General features: G+C 35.8%; 1 protein-coding gene and 1 long non-coding RNA gene across 2 annotated transcripts; both read left to right on the top strand.

Moving 5' to 3' along the window:
• Positions 1-3,912: 3,912 nt before the first annotated feature.
• LOC123532416 (uncharacterized) lies at positions 3,913-5,110 on the top strand. Its single transcript, XR_008369499.1, has 3 exons — positions 3,913-3,985; positions 4,203-4,296; positions 4,878-5,110. It is a non-coding gene; the product is annotated as an uncharacterized LOC123532416 (long non-coding RNA).
• A 10,808-nt stretch (positions 5,111-15,918) lies between these two features.
• On the top strand, positions 15,919-22,285 carry LOC123545798 (uncharacterized). Its single transcript, XM_045332105.2, has 2 exons — positions 15,919-16,726; positions 20,380-22,285. Exons 1-2 carry the CDS (start codon positions 16,356-16,358, stop codon positions 21,200-21,202), a joined length of 1,194 nt encoding a protein of 397 aa, XP_045188040.2. The 5' UTR covers positions 15,919-16,355; the 3' UTR covers positions 21,203-22,285.
• The last annotated feature ends 1,488 nt before the right edge of the window (positions 22,286-23,773 follow it).

Genomic DNA, 23,773 nt, shown 5'->3' with positions numbered 1-23,773 from the left:
ATCTTCGTTTAGAAGATCAAGTACTTCAGTCAGATTGTAATTTGCCAAGAATTATATAACTGAGTTACAATATGTAATAAAATCAAATTTCATAATGGCAATGATTAAAACTTGCATGCAAATATTAAACCGACTTTTCTATTTCGAAAAATACATTTGAATTAAATTCAACTTTATGAGGAAATGATTTACTACAACAAGAGCACCGCCTGTGGGTGCCACCGCTTTTCTGCAAGTGCTGGACAATATGTTAAAAAGGGTTATGTTCTTGGCCTTCTTACCTTAATTGATATAAAAGTACTTTCTAAATGAGGTTTCAAAGCTATAGTAAGAATTAAAGAAAAGTGAATTAAAAAAAAAAAACCAAGAAATTCAAAATTTCTAGGTACAAAAAGGGTCGTAACTCTGACAAAATGCAGGTTAGAGTTATGGTTCTTGGTCTACTTACTCAACTAATGATGATAAACAAGTGTGCACATTTTCAAATCTATGGATCTAATGGTTTTTGAGAAAAAAGTGGATCTTAGTTTTTGACAAAAGGTGGACCTAGACAAAAAAAATAACCCAACGACGCCGACGATCAAGTGACGACAATACCTCGTAGATTTTTTTCAAAATTCACACAAGCTTAAAATGATATATCGTAGAAATAAAGTTACTTTTTTGTAGTTCAAATGCGAAGAAATTAATTATATGTCGGGAGCGCACTCCGAGTGATATCAATAATATTGTGAATATCAATGTCAATGATTTTATACAAGAGCAAATCATTGTTTGAGACGTATCATTTCGATTCAAACACTTATCAAGGTCGGTGGTTCTACCCAGGTGCCCGGTCGTGATGCACGTAGGGGCACCTGGGGTCTTTCTCCACCATTAAAGCTGGAAAGTCGCCATATGACCTATCATGTGTCGGTGCGACGTTGAATCCAACCAACCAAGGATTATCTTTGAAGATCTTCACTAAATAGTTGCCTGTCTTGTGTGGTTTTCTTTTCCTGTGTGCTACTATGACATTTGACGCAATGACGTAAAAATTGTGACGTTTAAGCAGTAAATATGTTGCATAATAACACACAGTTTCAGTCATCTTTGTTCATCAGGGAATAACTATCGTATTGATAGATCTAGAATATTATTTTTAACTTGCCAGTCTTTGTGATCCCATCATTTTAACAGTCGTTGTTTTCGACCCCTTTGTTTAGTTGTCACTAATATTGCACTTGAACGTTTGATGGTGCTATTTAGATTTGTTCCTGATTCTGTAACGGGGAAGCTAACCATATTGTATTGTTACATACAGACACACTCCTTGTCGGCAAAAATCTTATGTTATTTGAGGAGCTCGCACGCCAAGCGACATAAAGAAATGTCCTAAATCAGCCACCATAGTAAACATACAAACAGAAAATGAAACGCGTAGATATACGCGTTAACCTGTTCTGAGGCGTTCTCGTCTATTTTTGCTCTTGTTTTTTACAATTTTCCAAGCATTTCTTCAGTTACTTATCTGTTCTTGGTTGAACGCCAATTTGAGAAGTAAATTCTGCCATTAGCTCTTTCCAACCTTCACTTTTCTGTTAATCCGTTGTTGTTTTTTTTTTTTTTTTGTTGTTGTTTTTTTTTTTTTGTTTGTTTGCTTGCTTGCTTTTTTTTTTTTTTTTTTTTTTTTTTTTGTTATTTTATTCAATAACTTCCACTCCCTATTTACTAACTCCATAGGAAGCTGATATTCTATTTCCGAATAATACTGATGCTTTGACGTCTTTATTTGAACAGTATGAACAGTTATACCGTCCGGCAACTTTAGTAACCCGAAAGTGAAGATTGAGTGACTTTCATAATTTTTTTTATGAAATTAAATCTTCACTCACACTCACGCACGATTTGTAAACACATGACTGATATTTTTTCTTGCAAATCGTATCGTATAAGCTTTTATTTCCGACAGCTTATATTTCTTGCATACCGTATTATAAATAAAGCAAACAGAAATACTTTCTTTTTAGCACTCTTTCTTATAGTATGTACACAAAGCGCGAGAAATTAACGTCGGTAAGCAAAAGTGACGTCATGACGTTTCAGTGACGCAAAATAACACTTTCCACTTTTGTTTTATCGTTTGTAGCGTAACGGTATGTTCTTACCGTAAAATAACGTATTTTGAATCGAGAAATATACTATAAGGAACGGAAAGAAACCTGATTTTTTTTCGTATTTTACATAAACAAAATATAATCAATGCGTGAATCACTAGTTGTCATTAACAACACAAGAGTCATCTGGCATGGGGGTGCCAGATGTGTTTTGCCGGTGTAACATTAAATTCTGACCCATGGGGTCAGTTTTCAACGGTTAATGATCAATACCCACAAGTAAAAATTTGACCCTCGTTGAAAAAATAATCAACTATAGGCAGGTCATTTTTCAACGTTGAAAACTAATCCCAATAATCTAACGCAATATGCCTTTTACAAATACAGATGAAAGATTAATATTTCTGTATTTTTTCAGAACTTTTAAGTAATAAACGTTTAGTTTTACATTCTAGCGCTCCATAAGCTAATAATACATTAGGTACTATTCATCGGCAATAACTCTGACTCTGCAGATACTGGTCAGAAATAGAAGTTAAAACCCAGCTACACATCTTTTGATGCTTATTAACGAACTGATCAACTAGGGCATCCTTGGGCATTTATTCCCCGTATGAAATTGAGTCGAGTTGGATCACGTAGCTTGAGCAAAACGCTCTAACACTGGGAACCAGAAGTTGAGGTTTACAACCTTGGGGGTAAACCAACATTTCTACAGAAGTAGTGTTATTGTTTCATTCAAATAATACATTTGTACCTTATTTGGTCATAAATTGATGTTATGGTTATTTCGCTACAATGTTTATTTGACATTGAAGTTGTACCTTCTCATTCCGCAATGTTGTTCTCGCATTGTTCGCGGTCCTCCCGATTAGGAGGTGGTACATATAACTCGCCAATATTGGGTCACTATCAACACTTTAGCATGTGGTGAAGAACGTTTAGACTTTCATAATATCTAAACGTACTAACACTTTAAACTATTGCTCACATTCAATCATACAAATATTTGATTTATTTGAATCTATCTTTTATGTCTGAAGTTATGACGAAATATTTAAACCTGTCCGATTCACCAATAAGAGGTCACTTTTGCCAATAGGGGTCACCTAGTTTATCATTTTTTCTATCCATTTAAAATAGGTTTTTTTCTGACAAAACATGACTGTGGTATTAGAAATAAACATTTCCAGGCAGAATATAGTGAGAATCAGTATATGTTTACATTTCAACGTGGGATACTAGGTAAAAGGAATATAGCGCTAGTTTCCACAGTTGTATTTCTAAGCATAATAGTACCAACTATATCTAAAACTAAAATCAAAATATTGATGCACAGAACCTTATTTATTTATCTAAATTTGCCGGTTCAAACCATTATTACATCAAATCAACCATTGATTTGTATTTTTAAGTAGAATAAACAATCTTTTGATTATCCCTGATATGGGTGATCCTTTACTGGATAAATTGCTGCCTCTGCTTGGTGGCACTTTTTTCGTCAAAGTAAATCTAAAATTCACAATTATATTGAAAGTGGATGTTTCACTCTTCAAAATGGTACCAAATTTGTGTGGTTTTATCTAAGACTGTGAGATATGCTCAAAAATATTCTACTTCGAAGTATTCAAGAGTGCTAAAATCCAATTCAGGAAACATGGCTACTCATGGAACTCAAACTCATTAGATTAGATCCATCTGCACATTGTTCGCATTGTGTAGCCGGATTAAATTTTGGTGATTAAAAGTCTTTTGGATGATTTTAGTAGATTTGTGTAAATATTAACCGCGAAAAAGGCGTCACGTGATTTCAGTTATAAGAAGGGAAGACATGTTTTATAAGAGAAGTGATTTTATAGTAAATTATGAGAAATAGTTAGGGTTCACAGGTTAGTTATCGGTTTAAAATGGTTGTATTTATTGTTCGGTTGCTTATAATGGGCTTCACCTTATTTGTATTTAAGTAGGGCGTTGTTATTTGGCACTTGTAATCCAGTTGTCATATGTATTCGCGAATGATCAAAATAGCAGCAAATGTTTCTGACTTCTTTAATAAAGTAATAATGTTCACCTATCTTATGTTTTGTGCACCATCTTAATTTTCAGCTAACCTGTCACAACCATCACTTGAGAGAGCCGAGAATTACAAGAGACATTGTTGTGTTGTGTGTGAGTGAAAGCCATTCATTTCCATAAATTGGTAAGCCTAACTTGTTTCCCTTTTGTGATTGTATTATTATTTTATATTTTATCTTTTGTAATGCTGAAGACACTGTTTATGGTGATAATGAGCTAGTTTTGTATTACCGGTTAACTGGAATACTGGTCACTAGAACGGTATAGAATAATGTCATGTAAAAGTAACGACTAAGATTTTATTATATTTTAAGAGTACAGCACATGTTGTGTATATTGTTTGAAATGCTGTATTTAATTGTATTGTAATTTAATTAGCTCAACTAAGCAATGTTCGGTTTATGCTTGTATGTAAACTGGTGTCTTTTTGACCAGTTATGGGAACTGATTGTGACTTCACATACTTGACCGCTGTTATGAGCTGTTACGCATTGCACGGGTTCCCAAACCCTGTATTTTCGATTGTCGAGATTATTAAATAGTTGGAGAGTCGAGCACAGCTGTCCTATGACAACTCTTGTATAATACATATATATTTTAGTATTCATGGAGATATTGTTAATTCCAGTATTCATGAAAATATTGTAACTGTTTACTTGGAATAATTCTAAGTAATGTTTAGTAAATATGTGTTTATCTTTTTAGGATGGAATTATCATTCTATCACGGTCAACGTTAGATGATAAGGAAAACGTCTGAGAAATGCACTGTAGAGAACTGTATGTGCATATGTGGACTTTGTGGTGTTATGGACAGTAACAGTTTGGGTTTTCTTGATTATAACAGGAACTCTGAATGAACTATAAGTTGTGGTGTAAGAATACTGGAAAGAATTATTAATATTATTAGAGCATAATAAACTAATATTAAAAACAGAACCCACCTCTTGACTTACTTCTAAATTTATTTATTACCGGGTAAGCCAGAAGGATACACTATGTACCCGGATAATCCTAACTCTGTTCAGCGACCCTAACTCAGTGCCAACTTGATGACAGAAAGACGATGTATGTTGTTAATTTCCCTGTCTTTTTTCATGTTTTTATGTTAGTATGCAATGTGAGCGTAAAACTTTTGATAGCCATAATATCCTGTATTGATAACATGTTTTGTGTACTAAATATTTCAATCAGCAAGTCACTTTATGTCGCTGGAATTCATTAAAATGTACTCAAAGAAGTCTTCAAAACGAGCATGTTTTATGTTTCTAACTGTTTTAAAGTACCAGAAATTGCAATAAGACCTTACTTATCAACAGACTTTTTCAGGTATAAAATGAGAAAACAAAAACTATCATTTAGACTGTGTGTTGCTTCAAGTGTATAGAGGTGATAAATATAATTTGATGTATGAAATCGGTGATGTACTTGCTGAGAGCCTCTTGATTGCTGCAGTTTTAGAAGAAAAACCCTACATCTGTGTCTTTAAGCATCACTTTCTATTATCTGATTGGTTCTTTGGCTAGGTCTCACGCACTGTGAATATGATAAAAATCCGAAACGTAAACAACTTAAACAAGAATGTGTCTGTAGGACACAGGGTGCCCCCCCCCCCACCCCACCCCCCACTAGTACATTTGTCACAAATAAGGGGGAATAATTCAAATGTTTGCAGTCTTAATGGGGTAAAGCCTCAACAAACATTTTATGAAAAGGATTCATTATTATAGGTCATATACTTTTTGAGCTATGAGCATCACAAACAAAAAATCCACTATTTTGTCTAAATCAAGGGCCATAACTCTGTAATAAGCACTAAGATTCTCAAGAAGAATGCCAAATGTGCAAGGTCACATCATGATAAAGACTCAAGCAAGGTTTCATGAATTTACATCAAATACTTTTTGAGCTAGGCACCTACTTGGGTGAAAATGTACATTTTCTTTACTATTTCAGGGGTCATATCTTGATATAGACTCATGCAAGGTTTCATCAATTTATATGAAATACTCTTTAGCTAGGTGCGTCACAAGGTGAAAATATGCATTTTTGACTATTTCAGGGGCCATAACTCTAAAAAATAGGGGGCAGACCCAAAATGAAAAAAAATAGGAGGTGTGCAAGTTCGTATCATGATTAAGACTCATGCAAGGCTTCATGAATGTATATCAAATACTTTTTGAGCTAGGCGCGTAACAAGGTGAAAATGTGCATTTTTGATTATTTCAGGGGCCATAACTCAAAAAATAGGGGGCGGACCCAGATGAAAAATAGGAGGTGCGCAAGTTCATATCATGATAAAGACTCATGCAAGGTTTCATCAATTTATATGAAATACTTTTTAGCTAGGTGCGTCACAAAGTGAAAATGTGCATTTTTGACTATTTCAGGGGCCATAACTCAAAAAAAGGGGGCGGAGCCACATGAAAAATAGGAGATGCGCAAGTTCATATCATGATAAAGACTCATGCAAGGTTTCATCAATTTACATCAAATACTTTTTGAGCTAGGCACCTACTTGGGTGAAAATGTGCATTTTTTTACTATTTCAGGGGTCATATCTTGATATAGACTCGTGCAAGGTTTCATCAATTTATATGAAATACTTTTTGAGCTAGGCGTGTCACAAGGTGAAAATGTGCATTTTTGACTATTTCAGGGGCCATAACACTAAAAATAGGGGGCGGACCCAAATGAAAAACAGGAGGTGCGCAAGTTCATATCATGATTAAAACTCATGCAAGGTTTCATGAATGTACATGAAATACTTTTTGAGCTAGGCGCGTAACAAGGTGAAAATGTGCATTTTTGACTATTTCAGGGGACATAACTCAAAAAATAGGGGGCGGAGCCAGATGAAAAATACGAGGTGCGCAAGTTCATATCATGATAAAGACTCATGCAAGGTTTCATCACTTTATATGAAATACTTTCTTAGCTAGGTGCGTCACAAGGTGAAAATGTGCATTTTTGACTATTTCAGGGGACATAACTCAAAAAAAAAAATAAGAGACGGAGCCAGATGAAAAATAGGAGGTGCACAAGTTCATATCATGATAAAGACTCATGCAAGGTTTCATCAATTTATATGAAATAATTTTTGAGCTAGGCGTGTCACAAGGTGAAAATGTGCATTTTTGACTATTTCAGGGGCCATAACTCTGAAAATAGGGAGCGGACCCAAATGAAAAATAGGAGGTGCGCAAGTTCGTATCATGATTAATAAACATGCAAGGTTTCATGAATCTATATCAAATAGTTTTTGAGCTAGGCGCGTCACAAGGTGATAATGTGCATTTTTTACTATTTCAGGGGCCATAACTCTAAAAATAGAGGGCTGAGCCAGACGAAAAATAGGAGGTGCGCAAGTTCATATCATGATAAAGACTCATGCAAGGTTTCATGAATTTATATCAAATACTTTTTGAGCTAGGCGTGTCACGAACGTCGGACGCACGGATGCACGGACAAGACCAAATCTATATGCCCCCACCACTCATTGGGGGTGGGGGGGGGGGGGCACAACAAGTCGAACGTTTTAAGAGTCTTTCTCTGAATTCATCTGGCTTTGCACCATTGCGGGGACAGTGTTTCGGGCTGTGGCAGTGTTTCTTTCATCAAAAGATCCTGAACCCTGCTTGCGCGATTTCATACTTTTATAAACTTTAAAAGGCAAATATTTTAACAGCTTATTTTTTACCACAGTTATTGTGATATGCTTTTCTTTTCATTGTCCTAAATAAAGAACTCAAGTGGATTTTTAATTGTCCGTGAACAAGTGAAAAATATGTGGATTTCAACACCCCTGCCCTGTCAGTCCATGCATCCCCCCCCCCCCCTCCCACACACACATACACTTTTCTTCCCTACTAACCGTCTGAAAAATATCGTATTTAATAATTAATCATAAATCTAATCCCATAATATCAAAATATTTTATTAGCACCAAATCTCTTACACTATAAGATATACAAGATTTGAAACAAACGCATTTCTTCTGAAATAGTGTGTGAGAGAGAAATGGAGGGAGAGAGGGTTGGGGGTTACAGACCTTCGGACATCGGTGGTATTAAATAATTTCTTACATAATTATATATTTATTTATATATTTGTTCTTGGGCCTTGTTCGTGTCCTTAGGGCGATTCTATCTCGGGTCGGACAAAGAAGAACAAAAAGAACGAAGCGCCCAAGGACGCCCCTACAGTCTGGACATATTTCAATGTTAAATATAAAAGCTCTCATCGATTTGGGGCCGTTTGTTCGAGTGACAGGACTTACCGGATTATTTATTACACATAATTGTATGACAAAAAGAAAGTATTTGTTTTCCTATTTAACGAGAGAAATTGCCTAGCGTAAGGGGAGACACTATTTCAGTTTATGGTTAGCAATTTGGCAAAATATTTGGAAAACATTTCTCTAGTTTGGTCAAACGAAACATAAAAGGCCTTCTCAGAATTTTTCAGATTATGAAGAAATTATTCAATCGGGTACCTTTAATTCCATGCTTCCAGCGGAAAGTAGGACACTTTATGGCTTTAAGCGTTTTGTTTTGTGACAAAGGGATGTCGCTAGAAAAAGGCGTAGTTATTGGTAACCGGATAGCCTAATTCTTTTGTTTGGCAATACGATTTCCGCTTAAAGTTTCGGAATTAGCGCAATACTATCTCATTTCACAGAGTGGTTTGACATGATCCATATTATATTAGGCATTCGTATCAGTTGGTGTTCAGCTTTCGGTCAAGTAAAGGGGTTGTAAGTTATATTTAGACTCCGTCGGTAATTTACATAGGTGTCATTTTACAACGTTAAAAATTGACCTCCAGGGTCATTGCAACGTTACACAGCCATAAAATTACAGACCTATGAAAATCCACATGTATTGAAAAAAGAATGTCATCCAACTGGGCACTGTTACAATCCTGATAGGCACCTCCGTGGCCGAGTGGTTAAGATCAATGACTTCAAATCACTTGCCCCTCATCGATGTTTATTCGAGCCTCATTCGGGATGAATTTTCTTCCACCTGGCTTACGGAAGGTCGATGGTTCTTCCCATAATCAGACGAGAACTCGACCTTCATCAAAACATATTCCGTAAATGTCTAGCTGACACGGAACCCCAAGCTGAGAGGGGATTGATCATGGGATCCGCCCCACCGACACACTCAGCTTGATTTTACAGATATATGTTAAAACTTTTCAATCACATTGAAAATGACTCATCACCAGACACCTTGAAAATAATGGACACTATCCAGGTGCGTAGGTAGGCTGCACCAAATAGGCGAGGGGTATTGAGACGTTAGCGTCCAGGGCAGATCCCTGGTAGGGTCAAATAAAAGTCAGAAATCCGAGTCTTTGTGTTTTTGTTTTCGGCAAAGACCGACTCTGATTTTATCAAATGTTACCAATTTCAGCAAACTTTAACAAATTTTTAACAGCATAAACTTTAATCTAAATAAAACTAATAGAAAGGCCTAAAAACTTTATAGAGGACACATCAAAAACATTCCAAAATAAACATTCGAAGTTAGGCCAGCATTCTTTTATGCATGTGTTAGGGACCTATGTGGCATACAGCGCGTGTATATGAAAAGGCTACCATAAGAAAGTTCAGAAGTGATGATATACAGTATAAAACCAGACGGCAGGAAGCAGGTAAATAAAGTACACCGAAATAGGTTATCAAAACACCGCGAAATTTAGGCGTTACGTACACAAGAAAACGCCCGTAGTGCATTCATCATGTAATATTACAACCTGAAACTTTTAGCACCGCTAGAAGATAAACATATCTCGAATTCTTTAGCAATTTTGATATGAATATATCAGAAGTTTAAGCAAAACTATATGAAAACAGCAGATATTATTATTTTACGTATTCAACCACAAGGATACGCGCTGTTTCCCTTCCTGACACACTCAAAAGATCCAAGGGAACATCTGCCACTTCCATGTACTGTCTATACTCTGCTTTTTATTACTAAAACAACACAGTAAGATTAAGAACAATGATTTATTTGAAATGTATAAACTGTAAACGCTTCTTTCGATACGTACAACGCAGCTATATGTAATTAAACAGAAATTAATTTTGTTTGACAACACTGCTCACTCTATGTTTTTAAAATGCTACCGTTTTATAGTTATTAAAAACTTTTCTGTTCTGATTATGATATCTTCTGAAAGTCTAAATATGCTTTTAATATTTCACATTTATTAACGATAAAAACGAAATAGCTATTTGCTGTCGCGCTGTATGAAATACGAGGGATGTTCGAAATGAATTGCTTATTTCTATCTAAAGACTTCAAATTTCATGTTAGCCCAAAAGGGCTCATTTCATGCCCTCGAAGTACTCCCCGTGGCTAGAAATGCAAAGTTTCAGCCGATGTATCCACTTCTTGAAGGCGTCACGGTACGCTGATTTGGGCACAGTAATAAGGTACTGATGAATGGCAGATCCAAGTGCCTGTCGGGACTGGTATTTCCGCCCAGCAAGGAATGATTTCAATTTCGGAAACAAAAAGAAATCACATGGGGCAAGGTCTGGGGAATACGGGGGGGTGAGGCAAAACAGTTACTTTTTCTTTCTTCAAAAACGCTGTAACTATTGCGGAGGTATGAGCGGGGGCATTGTCATGTAGAAGACGGGCATGTTTAAAACCAGTGGCAGGGCGTCGTTTCTGATAATACTTTATCAGTTTCTTCACTACTACGTCTTTGTAGTACTTCCCGTGATGCTTTTGCCTTTTTTCACCGGCACTTTTATTGCGACTCCTTCACCAGAGAAGAAGATTGCATACAAAACCTTCTTTGCACTCAAAGAACGTTTGGCAATTATTGGGCGTTTGCTGTGTTTAGTGGCCCAGATCTTATTGCTAACCTTTCTGACGGGCTCAAAATAATGGACCCAGGTTTCATCACCTGTGACGACATTGGCAAACTGCTTTTTGTCATATTTTGGAAACATTTGAAGCAGCTTTTTGGCCACTTTAACCCGTTGCCTGTTTTGCTCATCAGTCAACAGATGTGGCACCCATCTAGCAGGAATCTTTCTGACTTTCAGATGCTTCTTCAAAATAAGGTGAACCGTTGATAGTGATATGCCTACCTTTCGTGCAATATCACGAGCTGTAAAGCTGGCATCTCCTTCAATGATTTCCTTTATTTTGGAAACTATTTCTTTACGAGATGCAGATTTTGGCCTACCTGATTTCGGTGCATTTTTGATGGACTACACCAGACTCAAAATTCTTTTTCCACCACCGAACTGTGTCATAAGACACACAAGAAGGTCCATAAGCAGTAGAAAGTTCAGTCATCAGCTGCTTCAAAGAACAACCAAGTTTTGAGCGAGCTTTGATGTAAGCCCGTATTTCATCTTTCTTGTCGACGCTTCTACCAACCATTTTTACTACAGTGGTCACTGATTGCGTGTATTCAAATGGCAAATTTTATGTCCTACACTTAGTCTAACATGTACATTTATACACCGTTGTGTAGGTATTGAATAACCCTATATAGGTAGGTATTGGTTTTTATCGTGCCCCACGTGGATATCGAGCTAGAGGACAATAAGCAATTCATATCGAACACTCCTCGTATATCAGGTAATTTTACGAAAAAAAATCGTTTGTTTTTATATAGTTTTGCTTAAAATTCTGATATTATCATAATAATTTTTTGAAATACTGGTATTAAATGGTGTCCTCAGGTGCATTTATAGGTGGATGTACTCCTCTCATGTAAGCGGGGTCAGAGGGCTCTCCCCCTTGAAATTTTTGAAATACAGGCATGAAATGGTGGCCTCTGATGCATTTAATTTAAGTAATATTTTATTAATCACAATTCATTTACAAACATGTACTTATATCAAAAAGGCATACGGGATTGAGTAGGAAGCTGAAAGCTTATTTGGAACTCTCTCCTTCTCTGGTGCATTTTTTTATCAAACTTTTATGGTAATGGAGGGGTTCTCCCCTCTGTTTTGGGGTGGTCAGGGGCCTCATCCCCTGAAACATTTTGAAATACATGTGTGAAATGGTGCGTTTCTAGGTCTAAGTTTTGAGAAAAAACTATTCCTTTGCCAAAATAGTAGGGTGCCTCTTTGACGAGTAAAGGTAACTTCTCAGCCAAGTGTGTGTGTGCGGGAGGGGGGGGGGGGGGGGGGCATGGGCCCCCTCGGCCCGGTCCTGGATCCGGACTTTCATAAATTAAAACACACAACTAATTTTTTTTGTTGGCATAAAAGAGTAACTGTGACGAATACATTGCGGCAACATCGGTGTTTTTGTTTGAAGTTGTTCATGAAACACGAGCAAAGAATCAAACGGGAATGATATTCTTAACGGGTACATGTCGATTTGTAGTAATTCATACACACCATATTAAACTATTAAATCATGCTGTCATTCAATTACTTAACAGAATTACAAAAGACTGTATCTAAAAGATATAACTGTACATTTTATAAATGAATTAAACCAGTAGATTATACAAAATCGTTAAACGAAATCCTAATTTTTCGAACCTGGAATTAGGACGCATAAAGACATACCTTTACAACGTAAAAAACATATCTTTGTGTTACAGAGATATCACTATAATTCGCACACATATACCTTATAGAGATCTTGTTACGATCGGTAAAGGTGCTCCTTGCGTGGAAGTCTCGATGTGCCCACACCTACCCACTTGTCGAAAATCATTGTGTTACACTTTCGTTAACAGTTCCCTGTCCAACATATAGATGATCTCGCCTACCTCGGCAAAGTTGTCAGTGTGAGCCCGGGCTCGACCTAGTGAAATTATTCTTAAAGAAGCTAACCAGCATGCCTGCGATAATTTCTGGTTCTTTCCAGTGCGTTTCTCTACTACAAACAGACGATTTCCGACGTTTAACTTAAATTTAACTAACCGTTGAAAAATGACCCCATTACTGATCAAAATTTAACAACCGATCAGGTCTCAACATTTTGATCAAAATTTAATGTTGGCAGGGTCAATTCTCAACATTGAATAATTACTCATGGGGTCAATTTTCAGAGGGATCAAAATTTAATGTAACACTGGCATGGGTAAAATCACCGGAAACGCCAGTCCGATGCGCAAGAAGGAGTTTTCCAGCACCGGTGAAATCACCAGAAATCCCAGTGTGGTATGCAAGAAAGAAGTACGTATAAAGCTAGTATATCATGGATATGAGTTAACTTTATAGTATATTACTATTGATGTTGTTTACATGAATATTCTGTCAAATGCCGAATTCATAACATGTTATTTAATCATGCATGTAAAATAAAATAGAGATATTAGCCAGCCTATCCTACTTGTACAACGTACTTGTTGTTCTTGTTTATCTAGGAGGTATGTTTAGAAAAGAAAGGGGAGAAAATAACAAGCTACGGGCCTCGATATCTTTATGTATATATTCAAGTAGCTTGAATCTTTCATCAGACTTCTTTTGCACAATTTAAATACACAGCTGATTCAACATCATCAACACGATACTTGACCAGGCCAAACATGGACATATTCTAAATAATAACATTTAGTTTTTTATGCCCCCAGTGAGGCAGCATTATAAAGTTGGGCATTGTGCTCACTGCTACAAGTAGACACCGTCGTTTATATGACTGAAAAAAATGTTAAAAAGACGTTAAACCCGTTAAACACTAAAGGGTTTCTGTTCAATAAAGCAAGAAAATGTTCAGTTAGAACAAATATTTTTACATCAAATTAAAGAGATGTATATTGTCATAACTGCTAAAATATTCTCACATCAAAAGACATATAAAGAAATAAACCATTGAATATAACCTATTGCTTTATCAACCAATGTTTTGATTATTGGGCTAATTTCAAGGGGAACAACCTATATAAATATAAAAACCTATAGAAATTAGCACAGGGAGGTTCGGGCGGTACTGCTTTTATCAAGAGTTGCAAGCTGTCAAAAAAAGAACCGGCTCTTATCAGGAGAGGAAAATAGTATACCTTAAGGAAATCTTAAAACAGAGTGTGTGGACTTTTAATAATGATTAAATGAAAAGAACTAAATGCAAAACTATGTTATCCACGTTATGCATGAACTTTGAAGTAGATACAGTCAGCCTATTCAGGAGATAGATACGAGGTCGGTTAAATAGTATTTGCATTTTGTTTGTTTGTTTTGGGTTTAACGCCGTTTTTCAACAGTATTTCAGTCATGTAACGGCGGGCAGTTAACCTTACCAGTGTTCCTGGATTTTGTACCAGTACAAACCTGTTCTCCACAAGTAACTGCCAACTTCCCAACATGAATCAGAGGTGGAGGACTTATGATTTCAGACACAATGTCGTTTATCAAATAGTCATGGAGAACATACGCCCAGCCCGAGGATCGAACTCGCGACCCCGCGATCCGTAGACCGACGCTGTACCCACTGAGCTAAGCGGGCGGGTCTATTTGCATTTTATTAAGTAGCAAAAACCTACATGCGTTAAGGTAGTTGTATACCGAAAAGTTAATCTGTTGGCAATATTCAAATTGTAATATCATTTAGCATAACGTGTAATTTGAGCAGCCCTATCTAAACACGTTCATCATTCCATAGATGTTGACCAAATCCCTATCAAGAAAAATATAGGGCCTCCTACTTGGCCGAGTGGTTAATGCCGATGGTTTCAAAACACCTGCCCATCACCGATTTGGGTTCGAGCCTCGCTTGGGGCATAGAGTTTGTTTTATTTTAGGAAGCTATACATATCACTTACTGAAGGGCGGTGGTTTTACCCAGGTGCCCAGAATTATGTTTGCCTGCTATATGTATGTGAATATATATATAGCATTTATATATGTCGAACTTCGTAGGCAGAAAATATGCCATTATTTTTTCCATTTTATGCTACCCTTGTAAAAGGCTTTTTAAAAAGTCAAAAGCGCTCGGATTTATTATTAAACGTTTGACAGTGTTCAAGAATATTTTCTCATACTTTATAAAACATCTTGTTTTCTATCATTGTGTTTGAAAGATGTTATTTTATGTTTTTCTTGAGTATCTCATTTTTCTTTATTTTCTGACTCCCGAAATATTTTTGGCTTGGTTTAACGTCGCACCGACACAATTATAGGTCATATGGCTACTTTCCAGCTGTGTTGGTGGAGGGAGACTCCAGCTCTCCCCCCCCCCCCCCCCCCCCCCCCCCGCCCCCCCCCCCCCGTGCATTATTTTATCGCGGGTGGGTACCTGGGTAGAACCACCGACCTTCCGTAAGCCAGCTAGATGGCTTCCTCACATAAAGAATTGAACGCCTCGAACCCCCGCATCAGTTGGGGGCAAGTGATTCATTCAAAGTCTGCGCCCATAACAACTCGGTTACGGAGGTTCCCTGCTCATGAAATATGGTTTTATAATTCTGAATTAACTGCGGATTGTCCTAATGATCAGTACGTAACTATGAAATCAATGACAGATATAAAAAGATAATAGTCGTTTGCGTTCAAATTGTTTGGCAACTATCAATAAAACATGATACCCTTTTATTCTACTAGTTCAATGATTATATTGATTACAATTAAACATCTATAGGAAGTTAAATTTTATTCTGTTATTTTTGACAATTGTAAAGAAATATAATAAGCAATGCCATTGACACTTCCGTAATAGATAATTAGATATATAGGCCATCTGTACGCTCAACTAAATAATTCTACATATTCTTAGTGGAGACTATATTACGCACAAAATGGCTAACAATTTCAGCGGTAAACTAGACTTGCTGATCATTATTGTTGACAAGGACTTTCTCAAGATATCTGCACGTGAAATAAAATATGCGTTACAAAGTTTAGATAAGAGTTATGCCGTGATGATCGAAAGCCTGCAACATTTGGATCGTGGGACAGAGAAGATTGTGTGTAAAAAAGTTTTGTTTTTGTTGAGTGGATGTATGAAACACCTAAACGAGCTGGTTAACGCTTGGATTAGTCAGATCCAAATCCACAAAGAAGAACAAAACAACGAAGATCTTTACTGTTTTAGAGGAAGTGGATGCAGAAGAGACCGTTGTAAATGATAATCTCTTCGATAGTAGGAGTGTTCCAAAACTATGGAAAGAACATGCTTTAAAAATTACAACTTTTAAAAATGTTGCGACATGGTGGCCAGCCACAATAGAGTTCATCTTCGCAGAACAAATGAGACATGTCAGTTATACATATAAGATAATTAAAGTCAAAGGCAAAGAGACTTTGACTGCAGAATGCGTGGAATGTATTGTAAAAATACTTCAATACTTCAGTTTGAAACTTGCAAGCTGCGAAGAACAGCCTGCATTACACTTGATTGTAGTAGACAAAGACATAACCGATTTTGCCTATGTGCGAAATAAACTCCCTGAAAACTGCGAGAATGTCGTGCTTATTGCCAATAATACACCAGTGACTGAAGCATTTCGCAGACTGTCTAAGTATGTATTCAGTAAGACTGATATTCTGCAGTGTATAGTGCGCGTGCTTATTACCATGTGGACATTAGGGTATCAGCAGAACATAAGATTACTATGTTGGTAAGCTTAAATTTATACACTGGTAGTACTAACATATTGCTTAGCAACACCTGTGATAATTACCGTTTTACGGTCAATATTTGATAGTAAACATTTGGTTAATAGCATTTTGCATTATTAACTATTTTGCATTTATCATATGGCTGTTAGCAAGGTGCAATGTCCTCCCATACTACTTCATACTAATTTCCATATACCTTTAGACCCAAAAGGCGGAGCATTCCAGAGGTCACAATACCCGACTGGTTTCGCATCCATGGGTACCAACATCACGTCATCAGAAGAAATGTCATATAGAAAATATGCATTTTTTTCTGAATCTGTTCTTAGAAAGCATGATTACTTAATATCCACTAATCTCTCATTTACATGATTTTAAGGTAGTAGAGGCGTAATAGCAATATTTACAAAATGGCATTTGCTTGGTAAATTCTTAAAGATGACCGTGTTTCGCACTGTGTTGCAATTTTTTAATAACTTTTTAATAACTTTTACCGTGCCGTTTTTTCTAAATTTTGTATAACTTATGGTATCTCCTCTAGCTCAAGTAGAGACAAATTTCAAAGTGATGGCCACTATACAAAACGTTTGCGGAGAACTCATTTACCATTAATTTTAATAAAAAAAAACATTAAACTATTGGTAAACACAAAATAATAATGTGAATATCATTTCATCTAGGGTTCCTCAAGTAAACGGATTTAACGATACAGAATTCTAACTTCAACATTAACAAAATAAGGTCGAATCCTGTGTTTCTGTTTTGAATTTTGCTTACTTCATTCAAAAATAACATTGGGGCAGACGTAAATCCTACCTAAATTTCTTCCACGATATGTAATGAAAGCAAAATAGAGAACTTTTACCGCATGTAACTCAATATTTTTAAAGATGTGTAACTCTACCCCTTCTGTTTAAGTAGTAAATTCACTTTGAACAGCAAGAAATCGCTTATCAATTTTTTTTTTCATTTTTGTACAATAAATCATTCATAAGTCTTGAAAGAAGTAAAGACTTACTAGAAAAAATGGAAAATAATTTGGTCACAGTAGGGCTTGAACCTGCCCCCCCCCCCCCCCCCCCCCCGCCTCTACTACCTTAACAATGAAATGAATGAATATACAGATTGAATGAGGAAAACGTCTTTGGCCTTAAACTAAATCCTCAACTGTATTTAAATAAACATTCTAATATGCTTTTCTCTGTTAAAACACTCTTACGATAGAATGACGCCACGTTACCGTGCGGTGACGTCAATGTTTTTGTTGCGACCAAGAAAGAGCACTTCTATATTTTATCTACTGTTTTAGATTAAGGACATTTTAGAATCGAATAATTTATATCAAACCCGTATTTTAACACTTTTTATGCATCCGGGCGGTAATACATCGTACAAATAATTTCACTCAGTCTTAAATAAGTGTTGAAACACTCTTTTGCTATAAATTATTTTTTAATTATATTAAACGTCCATTGGATCGATTTTATCTATGACCAAATACAAAGGTACTTTATTTTAGTTTGATTAACGATCATAAAATAAATATACTGAAAAATGATCCCATATACATGTGGCAAAATTTAGTTTAGACCAATAAGTGCGATGCGTAAAATGTATCGCGTATTTTTAAACTCAAGCGCAAGCGAAACAAATACAACCACAGATTGCTTGAACAATTTTGGCAGTGGGTCGCGCATAGAAAATGTCTGTGAAGTTATTTTGAAATAATGCCTGTGTTTTTTGATAAATTAATTGTTAAAATGTCCACTATTAGCATATAGGAAACATTGTATACATATCTGAAAATGTGGTTATCCCCTCTGGTAGCCATGATTGTGCTTAACTGGAATAATACGAGCACAAACTTGGAACAAGGCCACTAAAGGGGTATTTTCGTGATATTATTTCAAATAAATTTTACAGACAAACATTCTATGTTGACCTCAGGTAATCCAATTTGATCTTGTCCTATATTTCATAGAAACAAACATTCTAACAAAGATTAATGTAATCAAAATAATTTAATGTGGTCTCCAGAATATTAACAGACAAAGTTTTATGAAGATGATACAGAAAATGTAGCCACCAGTGTTGATATGGTTTCTTATTAATTTACCTGATTGAACTTGGATGACCCATTAACAAACTTTTCCGATATTTATAAGGGTAACATTCTGGCAAAGTTTCATAAAGATTTGAAGAAGACTTGAGACCACTAGACTGTTAAAATACAAAGATAACCCCAACAACAAAATTTAAGGCATCGCCACAGTCACAAATCAGTATCAGTTCATATTTTCAGGCCAAGTATTTTTCTCTTGAAAATTGCACTAAAGCCGTAACAGCCGGTCAAATTATCATCAACATAAGAAGCATATGATGATTTTATAGTACATATGCCGCTTGTAAAATGTTTGAGTCTCGTTTAGACCGAAAGTTTACCCATAATATTGAAATCTTACGTGCAATCAAACTCCAATAAAAAATATTACAAAGACAAAATTTAGTTCATTTCAAAGTACAATATGTATACTGCAAACTCTTACGGATTTTTGTCAAAATTGTTCCTGGTTATTGCATAAGACACAAAAAGACAACCCCATGTAAATTTAATTTAAAATGTTGTTTGTACATGCATTATTGACCACAGGTAGCCAGGTAAACCTGTACATAGTCCTATAATATCACCTGTTTATATACATGTAAATTATGTGTGAACAGATAACACAAATTGGATAAATTGATGGTGTTGGGATTTTTGTGTATAATTCAGTAATCAGGTAAAATTTCAAAATAATTTCTTTAGACTTTATTCTTCACAGTCTGCTTTACAATTGGCTGTAATTATCTTTTAAATGTATTGAATATACATTGAGTTTGACTGCACGTAAAATTGCAAAATTTTGTCATTTTGGCAAGAGAAAAATATTGAATAAAGGCATAATACAGGTAGTGAAATGCACATCGTTTTACTTGCATATGTTCACATAGATATTTAAAACATTATTATGACAAAATTACTGACTTTATTGTTACCACTTAGTCATCTTTTATTTTATGAAAATTTGCATGTAAACTTTTGAGTCAAATGGCTGCCACTGTGGGCGATGCCTTAAAAGGCATGTCAGACATAACATTGATTTATGTACTCGCGCGACTCAAAGCTAAATATAGATGGTTCTAGCAGATTACGCAAATCCATTCAAGTTAAAGATTAGTCAGGATAGCCTTCACCATGCTACCCTTCTGTACAAGTAGGGGAATCTGCGCAAGAAATGGCTTTGCCAGAGGTCATGTGGTCGGTTGGAGTTTTTTTACTTTCTTAATTAAACCGGATTAAAACACAGTACATGTGAAAGTGAAATGTCATGTCTATTGCATACATACATTATGTTTTCTAATGGTGAGAATTGATCATGTGTATAAATTACATGGCTACCAGAAGGGATAATCACATTTTCAGATATGTATACAATATTTCCTATAGTGTAATATACAGTAATAGTGGATATTTTAAAAATCAATTTGTCAAGAAACACAGGCATTATTTCAATGGACGAAGTATGTTAGTTTTAAAGTGAAAAGTATATAGCTGGAGTTAGTTCTTCGCTTTATCTCTTGTTTGAAACAAATTTCTTTCATGTATTCACAGCTGTTTCCAACGCAACACAGAATTGCGATATGCGTACAGAGTGTTGAAACGAATGCAAGTGCAGATGAAACTTCCTCAAGATAAGATGTCTTGTTTTATATCCTCTTGTATCATGTCTCCGACAGGTAAAGTTATTGTTTCAGAATTCAATAACAAAAGCTTAAAACTGCTAGGACATTATGAAGTGTTGAATGTGTGTAACGTTCCTGAACAGCCATGTGATATGTGCATTATATCGAATAACAAAATAGCAGTTTCGGTCGAAAAGAAATTCATAATTTTCATTGTAGAGAGTAAAGATAATTTAGAGATTAAAGGAAGTATGAAAATAGGCCAAACTGGTATTGGCATAGAATGTCGGGATGAAATCCTCTATATTAGTGACAGTCAGTCTATATATATGTATACACTTTCGGGAGAATTGATACAAGAACTTTTTTCTGACAGATCAACGTTAAAAACCATAGAGCGTTTTAAGATTTGTGAAGATGGTTTGAAAATATACGTTACAAATTCCACTGCAAATGAGCTAATCGTGCTGGATATTGAAGGCCTGAAACTGGATACTTTCAAGGAAAAACATGACCCGCGAATTGGACACCTATTGGGACTATGTACAGCAGACTATGGAATCGTTTTTGCATGTGACTATTATTCAGAAACCATTGTACAAGTATCGGTAAAGCGAATGGAACTTGGTACTATCACAGGAATCAAACGGCCTCGGTGTTGCTGTTTTGATAAAGACGAGACCATGTTATATGTTGGTCAGGCAGATGGTAATCTGGTTATCTTTGATATGAAACAAACCCGATTGTTATGATTATTCCATTGGCGGGGAAATGATACCATACCAAACTGATTTATTGCGAGATAAATGTCTTACTCTGCCTTCCGTTACTTTCCATAAAATTACAAGCAAAGCACTCTGAGACAACAATTTCATGTGGGTTCATTGTTTTTCCTTTCGTACAATAACGTCTGCAGCTATTCGGGCATATGTAAGGTTTTTAAAGTTCTATTTTTTTAACGAATATAAATTGTTTTCTGGTTTCTTGAAACAATTGTAAATGCAACCAACCTACAGCCAGTAAACCGCTTCACGTGTTCACTAGTTCACATAATGTATATAGTTATTCAGTCGATTAGTCAAAATTTTTCTTCTGTATTGTTCAATCAGGCCAGTCCCAATAGGTGTTTGCAGGAGAAGGCTGGTTTTTATCTAGACTAATTCAAAAATACGTAGAGATTTTGCGTAAGGTTGTATCTCATTAACCACTTTGGGAATGGGTCGAAACTTTACACTGGTTCAAATGATGTGGATTGAAACAAACCTGTCCTCGGCGATGATCTGACATGCACAACACTGACTCCATTACTCCGTTTCGCATTCTTTCAAAACTTATACCCCTGTTTCGACTCCTTTTCAATTTTTGCTTGAGTTTTTGTATGTAGGCTGGTGTCCCAGTACCCACTGACGGAAATAGATTGAAACTTCACACCATGTCCAATGTGATCATCTGACTTGCATTGCAAAGGTTCCGAACACTACTTCATATGTTTTCAAACATATCCCCTTTTTTCGACTTGGCAATTTTTCATTGAGTTTTTGCATGTAATCTAGTATCTCAGTATCCACTAGTGTGAAAGGATTGAAACTTCATACGCTTAGCCTCTGTGATGAACTGACATTCAATGTACTTATTGTATAACTCTATTTAAAGAAATGCTTAAAAATGTGCACCATTTTCGACTTTAGTGTAAGTGGCCAGACTTGAAAAGTCGGGCGTTGATGTCCTCCGACAGCTTTTATCTTTTCAAGCCTGCATGAGACTGTGAAGTAATTATGAAGCCAACTGGTACATGTTAAAAAAAATGAACCATTCATTTAATTTAGTTTAGAAGTCACTGCTGCATTTATCAATTGAACAATTAATGCAATTGTTGAATAAAATATATTCTACTGATATTGAATTATTTGTATTATATTCTTCACGTATTGACAATATTGTTTCGAGACAATATTTTATCGAAACTATGCGACTGGAACCCCTGTGTGGTAGACTCCATACTGTATGTGCTTAACGTTCTGAGACTCTAGTCTACTGTGGAACGAAAACGATAGGTGAAATTATATCGTTTCTTTGCTTAAAAATCATTCATGAAACCAACTCAAAGATGATCTTGCATTTGTTCTCTATAGAAATCGCGAAATGACCAAGTCTTGTTTGTTATATATATTTACATTAAACATAAATAACATAAATATCACTCGCGAATTTATACGTATACTGTACTTTCGGCAATACCGCCGCAACGCCACTCGCACAAAATGCGTCTCATACGTTTTACTTTTTCTCTTCTTGCTTGCATTCTATAGGGAAATAGTGATTGGATAATACAAAATTGCCAAACATGTCAAATATTAATAAAGATCGTTCTTTACTAGTACTGGTCCGAAAATAAACATCCAGTTTTAATACAGAAGCAAATATTTCATGTGTATAATTTATTTTTATATATTTTACTTAGTAATCGTTTTACTTAATTCAACATTTTCGTTTTGAACCAGTTTTGTACTTCCGATTCAAATGTATACCTGTGATGATTTTTGTCTGATATGAATTGGAATGACGAGACAAGTAACTCTAATTTTAAATGAAAAAAAAACGTATTAAATACTGCATTCTTTCTACCTTGTTAATTGTACAGGTGGGCCGGTGGTCTAGTGGTAACACGCTTGACTGTCAATCCGGGGCTCGAATCCCGGTCCAGGCACTGAAAATTTCTGAGATGCTCTTGAGTGTCTCCCACCTAACTAAGAGGCCTGTATTGGTTCGCGTGTATCGGTGCTATACACCGGGCACGTTAAAGAACCAGACTGTCTATTCACAAAGAGCTAGGCTAAGTTAGGCCTGTATCGAAAATGAGTTCTCTCTATCTGTTCTGGGGGCTTTATCTCACTCTGTCCCTCAGATCGCTCTGTGTCTGTATTCCGCGCCCTGTGTGGCTGCGTTTGCTATATGTAAAGCGCCTTTGAACGTGTTTATCATGAAAAGGGCGCTATATAACTCTGGTATAATATATAATATATATACATGAATATTAATGGTCCATTATTATTGAAGTTTGTTCGTGACAAATATAAGAAAAGAAAATAAATGCCTACCTACCTACCTACCCGTTTTAGTGGTCAGGTAACATTAAACACATGTATAATTTTCTGGCCTAGCATCAGTTTAATAAAACCCTGCAAATACAATGTTATATAGTATTTTCATAGTTAAGGAAAGGAAAATGTATATACATTAGAACTAAACATATTGCACATAAATCTTATATGAAATACACAGTAAATATACCTAGATTTTTCTTTTGTCAAATGAATTTTCTA

Source organism: Mercenaria mercenaria, chromosome 1 (assembly GCF_021730395.1).
Source record: "Mercenaria mercenaria strain notata chromosome 1, MADL_Memer_1, whole genome shotgun sequence".
NCBI lineage: Eukaryota > Metazoa > Mollusca > Bivalvia > Venerida > Veneridae > Mercenaria > Mercenaria mercenaria.
This window is presented reverse-complemented; position numbering and strand designations above follow the sequence as displayed.

Coding starts and splice junctions, on each gene's coding strand:
- LOC123545798 (XM_045332105.2), top strand. CDS start 16,356: ATGAGACATGTCAGTTATACATATAAGATAATTAAAGTCAAAGGCAAA. Junction 16,727..20,379: donor AACATAAGATTACTATGTTG/GTAAGCTTAAAT, acceptor ATGTATTCACAG/CTGTTTCCAACGCAACACAG.